Source organism: Drosophila navojoa, chromosome 6 (assembly GCF_054131105.1).
Source record: "Drosophila navojoa isolate 15081-1374.11 chromosome 6, UAZ_NAV_1.0, whole genome shotgun sequence".
In the NCBI taxonomy this organism is placed as follows: domain Eukaryota; kingdom Metazoa; phylum Arthropoda; class Insecta; order Diptera; family Drosophilidae; genus Drosophila; species Drosophila navojoa.
Genome location: NC_142894.1, coordinates 847,084 through 855,336, shown reverse-complemented (window position 1 = coordinate 855,336; position 8,253 = coordinate 847,084). Strand labels below are relative to the sequence as shown.

The 8,253-nt window shown below is 41.2% G+C and overlaps 1 protein-coding gene across 5 annotated transcripts in view; it reads left to right on the top strand.

Annotated features, from left to right (window-relative positions):
* sv (paired box protein shaven) overlaps window positions 1–8,253 on the top strand; it is a 178,661-nt gene continuing 170,408 nt past the window's right edge. For 2 of the 5 annotated variants that reach the window (XR_016197212.1, XM_089262828.1), the window contains exons 1-4: window positions 28–165; window positions 4,071–4,490; window positions 5,711–5,857; window positions 7,206–7,244. Coding sequence is in view for 4 of the 5 variants with exons in the window: in XM_089262828.1 (XP_089118954.1) it covers window positions 4,082–4,490; window positions 5,711–5,857; window positions 7,206–7,244 (595 nt within the window). In the remaining variant the exon portion in view is untranslated. Of the gene's footprint in view, window positions 166–237; window positions 329–1,539; window positions 1,652–4,070; window positions 4,491–5,710; window positions 5,858–7,205; window positions 7,245–8,253 lie in introns of those variants that run through there. The other 3 variants (XM_089262831.1, XM_089262829.1, XM_089262830.1) reach the window with 3 other exon arrangements.

Below are 8,253 nucleotides of genomic sequence, written 5' to 3'. Positions count from 1 at the left end.
GATCCACCTGGCAGGTAGAAGGCGCGATCACCGCTGGTTGTAAATATCTTCTACTGTTAGTACTCTCTCTTTCAGAATGTGGATATATGAGTCAATTTAGGTACCGAACAGTGAATAATTTGAATTAAACCTCAACTTCAGTTAAAGTAAAATGAATTGAAAACAGTGAGTAATTGAATTGCGCGTTTCCCGAAAAGTACGAAAGTGAAATCTTTGAACACAAATTTTTAATTAAAGTTTTAGTGCGACCTGCATTTTATAAACGGATATATGTGGATGCAAATGTAAACATACTATTCGATTTAGATATATGCAGATAAAGAAACAGGTACAGTTGCTAATGTTAGTAAAATTGTCATCAAATTATCCAGAAGCATTTTTATTGGAATACTGCTCGATACAAAGTATATTTAATATATCGAATTCGAAAAAGGTCGGCGGCTCAAGTCGGGTATGTCCAACTAGCCATTAAAAATAAAGTAAATTAATTTAAACAAATTAAAATGTGTTGAAAGTTTCGGAAGTGATTCCTATTATCCCAAAAGTAAAGCCGTTCTTAAGCTGTGCATTTCTTCCTGCTAATGCCTAATGGCCCCAACTGATGTATACATATACACACACTCAGTAAGCGCTATAGATGTATTTGTACATGAAGCCGAGCTATCTGCAAAATTTACCCACGCTACTGACCTTGAGCTTGTTTTCCCGTTTCTTAGTGAAGCTTATATAAATATGTATGTATGCATACACGATATATATGTATATACATATATATGTAGATGCCTCGTGTTGCGCTAGGTCGTCGTCATCTTCATTGTCGCCACCATCATGCGCCGCGACTCATGTGAAAAAAACGTTTCTATTTTCCCACTTTTATTTTCAACAACTGAATGTATTACGCGGCCAAAATGTGATCTAAACGAGTCAGAGTAAAACAGCAACAATGAGCGAATTAGAGAATGAGAGAGAAAGAGAGCTTTATCTCTGGCAATCCAATTTATAGCATCTGGAGTTGTACATAGTTTAGTTCTTGAGGCTCAAGTAAATGCAGAACGAGGATGGTATATATTCTAGTCGTGGATTGTCGTTTTTTTCAGAAGAAGCAGTCCTAAACTTTCGACTAGATCACTTGTACTTGAACTTTGTAAATCGTCTTGAGCTGGGAGTTGGCTAGCTTTGTTTTGTTTTGTATTTTTTTTGTTTTAATATTTTCCCGCAACCTTTAGACAGACCCGGCAAAGTTGCCTTCGCAATTGATAAGTTTCTGTGTGGTTCATGGTTAAATTCTTCAATTACTTTTATACAAACATAGATATCTCGGCTTGAAATTCAAATCAACAATTGAATTAAAAGAAATAAAATGGGAAAACATAGAAGTAGACGATGATGAAGAAGAAGTTGGCAGATGGATATTAAATTATGCAGGTTAACACTATTTTTTAGCTCACGGCAAACAGATGTTTCCACCATTCAGTATATGAGAAGGTGATAGAAATATATTTTACTACATAGACAGGCTGATACGGAGCCTTGAGCCCCGATCGACGAACCCTAATCACCAGACACCAAGCACTAAAGTCGAATGTAGCATGCACATGCACTTGGCCCTAGAAGAGGGCGAGTCCTAAAAAGGTCAATTAACAAACAACAGGTGAGCAGTGAATAAAACGACCGACCGCGCGCGCCCATTCCGAAGGCACTTGAATAGCTCGTGCTCGTACCAAGGAACAAAGCGGGAAATTTAGGAGAACGGCTGCTCTGAAATGAGCGCGACAATTTTCGTTATGGCTTTACATTGTTGCATCTCCCAAAGTGAGGTAGTCATATAGAGGGAGAGAGAGAGAGGGAGAGAGAGAGAGAGAGAGGGAGAGAGAGAGAGAATGATAGATAGATATAGATATAGATATAGATATAGATATAGATGATAGATATCAGGCATCTAGCTATCGATCTAGATATAGATATAGCTCTCCGCTCTAGATAGATATAGATCTCGATAGATATAGATATAGCCTATAGAATATCGATCTAGATATAGATCTAGCTCATAGCTCTAGCTCTCGCTCTCGCTCTCGCTCTCGCTCTCGCTATCGCTCTCGCTCTCGCTCTCGCTCTCGCTCTCGCTCTCGCTCTCGCTCTCGCTCTCGCTCTCGCTCTCGCTCTCGCTCTCGCTCTCGCTCTCGCTCTCGCTCTCGCTCTCGCTCTCGCTCTCGCTCTCGCTCTCGCTCTCGCTCTCGCTCTCGCTCTCGCTCTCGCTCTCGCTCTCGCTCTCGCTCTCGCTCTCGCTCTCGCTCTCGCTCTCGCTCTCGCTCTCGCTCTCGCTCTCGCTCTCGCTCGCTCTCGCTCTCGCTCTCGCTCTCGCTCTCGCTCTCGCTCTCGCTCTCGCTCTCGCTCTCGCTCTCGCTCTCGCTCTCGCTCTCGCTCTCGCTCTCGCTCTCGCTCTCGCTCTCGCTCTCGCTCTCGCTCTCGCTCTCGCTCTCGCTCTCGCTCTCGCTCTCGCTCTCGCTCTCGCTCTCGCTCTCGCTCTCGCTCTCGCTCTCGCTCTCGCTCTCGCTCTCGCTCTAGCTCTCGCTCTCGCTCTCGCTCTCGCTCTCGCTCTCGCTCTCGCTCTCGCTCTCGCTCTCGCTCTCGCTCTCGCTCTCGCTCTCGCTCTCGCTCTCGCTCTCGCTCTCGCTCTCGCTCTCGCTCTCGCTCTCGCTCTCGCTCTCGCTCTCGCTCTCGCTCTCGCTCTCGCTCTCGCTCTCTCTCGCTCTCGCTCTCGCTCTCGCTCTCGCTCTCGCTCTCGCTCTCGCTCTCGCTCTCGCTCTCGCTCTCGCTCTCGCTCTCGCTCTCGCTCTCGCTCTCGCTCTCGCTCTCGCTCATCGCTCTCGCTCTCGCTCTCGCTCTCATAGCTCTCTCTCGCTCTAGCTCTAGCTCTAGCTCTCGCTAGATATAGATCTAGATATAGATATAGATATAGATATAGATAGATATAGATATAGATTAGATTAGATTAGATGATTAGATATAGATATAGATATAGATATAGATAGATATCTATAGATATAGATATAGATATAGATATAGATATAGATATAGATATAGATATAGATATAGATATAGATATAGATATAGATATAGATATAGATATAGATATAGATATAGATATAGATATAGATATAGATATAGATATAGATATAGATATAGATATAGATATAGATATAGATATAGATATAGATATAGATATAGATATAGATATAGATATTATGATTAAATCGATAATTGATAGAGAGATTTTGTAATTTACAGATTTATATACCACACCCCCTTCTCCCAAAATGTCAAACAAACGTACTTCAAGAACTAGAGAATATACACACAATTAAACATTATGATTATATTCTGAAAGTTTCTGTCTAAAAAAGCAATTATCCAACAAATAAATTCTTATAATATTGCCTTCACTGCAGCATAGCCCAAGCGCATTCGCTGCTAACTGCGCAGTTATACTGCATATGTTTTTTTTATGTGTGCTCAAAATAAGTGGAATGATTAGAATATCAGCTGACAATATTCAGGGTATCTTCTAGCCAAGCAGTCTCGGCTAGAGCACTTGTTGTTTCTTATTTCGAGTTTTTGGTTGCTGATCATGGGCAGTAAACTGTTCTAAGCATTTCCATCATCATCTGTCTAGACGACCAAGCGCTCTAAATAGAGCACAGTTTTTCTAGTTATTTATAATTATGAAAATATATATATGTATGTATGTATATATATGTGAACCCATATCTCTACAAGTTGCTCTAGCCTTAGGCCGAACATTCAGCAGATGCTGGGATATGCAACACTCCACAGGTGCCAGCACAGCAGAAGCCAGTGATGTACGCTCAGCCGTCGGCTAGGCCAGTATGAATCAATCCCAGAGATGGATTGGGCACTTGCAGTGGGATATAGGATAATGCCATTTCGTCTGTCGGTGCGTCTGTCCGTCCAAAAGTGAATTGGAGTTGAGCAGATCTGCAGATCATGAAGAGACTAAGGTCAAGGGCTGAGTTACTGATGACAAAACGTTGCTTCATTCGCTTTTTCAGGTATTAAGGATATGCTTATAATGGAAATGCAGACGTCGCCACATCTTAGCCATGGGCTAGCGGCACTTTCGCCGGTCCAAGTACATCAGCATTCGCATTCGCATCCGCATCCACATCTGCATCCACATCAGCATGAGACGCAGCCTCAGCATCAGCATATGCACCAACACCATATTATCCAATCCCCATCACAAGCTCAGCCTCTGTCGCTATGCAGCAGCCAACAACAGCAGCACCAGCAGCAACAGCAGCATCAACAGCAACATCATCTCCCACAGCAAACGAGCAGCGCGTCTGCAACTTTGCACGCACTCCAAAATTCTGCGACAGGCGAGCAGCACAGCATAGCACATCAGAATCAGAATCAGAATCAGCATCAGCAGATATATACCTCAGCGCAGTTGGCTGACAAGTCCAAGGGTAAGTTGAAGCGGGTGAAATAGAGTGTGAGAATTGGGGACGGCTAGCACATACTCAGTCAAGAAATACGCATTACACATACACAAGAGCACACATAGTACCACATGCACACAAATACGCATATTTACGAAATGGGACACGCAAGATAGAGAAAGGAAGATCGGGGGCTGAGAAAAAAGAAATAAAGGTGGAAATATGTAGATTAGAGAGCAGAAATGAAATGAATTCTTTAATGAAATTTAAACTGATTTCAGAATGAACAATTTGATCAGAATCAACAACAGCAACAATATTCGCAATAGATGCAATAGGTCAATGTGATTCTTCTCTCCCTCTCCACCACTCAATCTCTCTCTAGGTGTGTGTGTGATTATATTATACGATTCGATTCGAGGCAAACAAAAGATTACATTTACATATCAAAGTTTCGAAATAACTCCATGGCAAAGGTAAGGGAAGCTTAGGACGAGTACTATCGACTGCTTGGGCCCAGATTCAAGTTGAAACAGACTTTTATTTACTCAAAGTTCTGCAGTCTCAAAGAAATGAAAGCCATCCGCCAGCCACCTGCCCCTTGTGCTCCGAGTCGCAAGTGCCAAGACAGTAAACAATCCGAATATACCCGCCCTCAGCTGAGCGAGAAAGAAAAGCTAAAATTCGATGTCCATTGAGGAGCGTCAGGTGAAAGGAGGAGGAACATATAGGGCCACTGAAGGAATTCGAGCACAAATATTGTTCAAGAACAATAGCTTAACCATGCAACTAGGGCAGGGGTACTGGGAAGCAGAGTCACTCGTCCGAAAGACAAGTATTCTGGTCGAAAAGAGTAGAGTACATGCACCCATAGACACATTGTTCTCCTGCTGTGCTTTCATTTACGAATTAAATGAAAAAATAAAACAAAAAAAATTGGTCACGGAATGCGCAATAAAATTGCAACTGGAATGCGCTATGGATCGAAAGACTGGTCGATTGGAAGTCTGGACGAAACTCACAATTGAAACTAAATCTAAAATGCAGCCCTAACAAAGAACCTTCATTTTCCCTAACAAGCTCTATATAACATAGACGATTCTCAAAAGACGAGTGTCTTCGATTGAAATCGTTATAGAGTTATCAGAAGTCTACATAGCAGTGTGAGCGTGTCAGGGTATCTCCTAGTCGTACACACCTGCCCGTCTCATCTTACCTCATCCCAATGTATCACTTTGCAATTGCAGTGCAAGAGTATGACGAATACTCGAATGGCTTGGTAAGAGGACTGTCCACGACTGCCGCCGTACAGGAATCTGGTAGCAGTTTTCTGCCTCACTCACAGGGGAATGTGGAATGGATATCAGCCATGAATGATGCTCAAAATAATGCAGGTATTAACTATACTGACATATACATATACATATACATATATATATACATATACATATACATATACATATACATATACATATACATATACATATACATATACATATACATATACATATATACATATACATATACATATACATATACATATACATATACATATACATATACATATACATATACATATACATATACATATACATATACATATACATATACATATACATATACATATACATATACATATACATATACATATACATATACATATACATATACATATACATATACATATACATATACATATACATATACATATACATATACATATACATATACATATGTATGTATACACGCATACACACACACTCTCACATATACAGGCGATAGCGCTTGGGTTGCGCTGCAGTGTTGCCAATATTAGGAGAACTTATTTGTTGAATAATTTAATTTTTAGACGTACGATCGTAATGAAACTTTCAGAACGTAATCATAATGATTGAATGTATGTGTATACCGAAGCACAAGTCTCTAGTATTTGATATTCAACATTTACAAAGATGAGGGTGAGGGGGTGGATTTAGGGGTGTGTGTTTTAACAAAAACCGAAATTGTATAAAATGAATCTTAATATACATTTTAAATTTGGAGACTCTAGCTTGAAAGATGTAGGAGATATAATTTTTTAAGTGATCTTCGATAAGGTTTTTTATCGATAAGAAATAATCGGAATGAGTTATCGTTTTTAGTGATAAACTCGATATGCGCGCGATATATACGGACATTTTAAAAAAAGTTGAAGTCTCTAGCTCCTTTATTATCTGAGATCGACGCGTTCATACATACGGACAGACGGACGGACGGACGGACGGGCGGACGGGCGGACGGATGGACGGACGGACGGACAGACAGACGGACAGGGCCAAATCGACTCAGCTCGTCGCCCTGATCAAGAATATATATACTTTGTGGGGTCAGCCACGCCTCCTTCTGCCTGTTACATACCCATTATACCCTGATTTCCCATAATCAATGGGTTCAGCGTATAATTAGGGGCGGGCATGAAGATGTAGTGATTTTTCGAAATCTGCAATATTTTGGACCCTATTGATGCTACCACCGAAGACCAAAAAAAAATTTTGTGGCATACACGAAAAAGAATTTTAACATTTAACATCGTTCTAAGAACTGACCGAAAATGAGATGTCTACGCCCACTTCATCTTTCTTGGTCAGCTATTTGAATTTGAGCAACGTAATTCTTATACAATAAGATACATACATATATTATAGTTATATAAAAAATAATATGATTACAATTCATCTCTTCTTCTTCGTCTTTGCATTTCAGAAGATTCGCACAGCTCGCAGGGCAGCATTTCAGGCGACGGTAAGTAAGGGTATATAAGGTTCGCAGGTGAGCTTGTCACCTGATACTCATTGACTGACGGATAGACACATGTGCTGCCAGTATGTAAATGTCGACAAGATTCTCAGGCACATTTAAGTAGACTATCGATTATCTCTCGTGACAAATAATCAACACTAACTGAGACCCCTAGGGTCCGCATCTGATTGACGCAGCTGATCTGAAGTGAGGTACGGTGAGGTGAGGGAATCGGTCAATCGCATTTGTGGTTAGGCTCAAAATGTCTCAGGTAACTTATGTGTTTAATTGAAGAAAACGCAGAGCTCGACCACAAAAGGCGTTTTTAGTTTCAGATCGCTGGAATTGTCAGGTTTTCATTCCGAATCGAAATGTTTTTTTCTCTCTAATCCTCTGCTTTCGTATTGAATTGTGCAAATACACCTGCAGCTCTACAGGTATCTGTATCTGAATCTCTTTATTTGTATCTGTACTGTGCATCCGCCGGTTGTGGGTTGCGGGCAATATTTTTCTTAGTCTTCACATGGCTATCAAGCAACCAGAGACAGACCTCTGGCCAGAGACCAGAGACCTACTCTCAGCTCCATGAGTGTGCATTACAATTTTGGACTTCATGCTTCAGCAGAAGAGCGGAAAGGAGTGTAAGAATAAGGAGAACAGTGAACAAATAAACACATTTTACTGTTGGCAACAATAAGGCCAAGCTAATAACCGCACGAGTGCAAAACACTTGCCTCTTCCCTCTTCCCTCTTCCATCTTTCCATTCCACTGTTCAGCCTTCACTTATCTTACTTTACTCTTGACTCGTTGCCACATTTGTGCAAGTTAAAAAGCCGCAAGACCCCAATTCCGGTTTCCTTCCTATTCAAACGAAATCAACATGGGAATGGATCGAATTCTTCTCCAATTCTATGTCTTCCGCCTGAGCTTATTGCTAATGGGAAAGATGTGAATAACAAGAAACCTTATTGAACTTTAAGCCATGTCAATTGGAGTTGGCAACATTCCCAG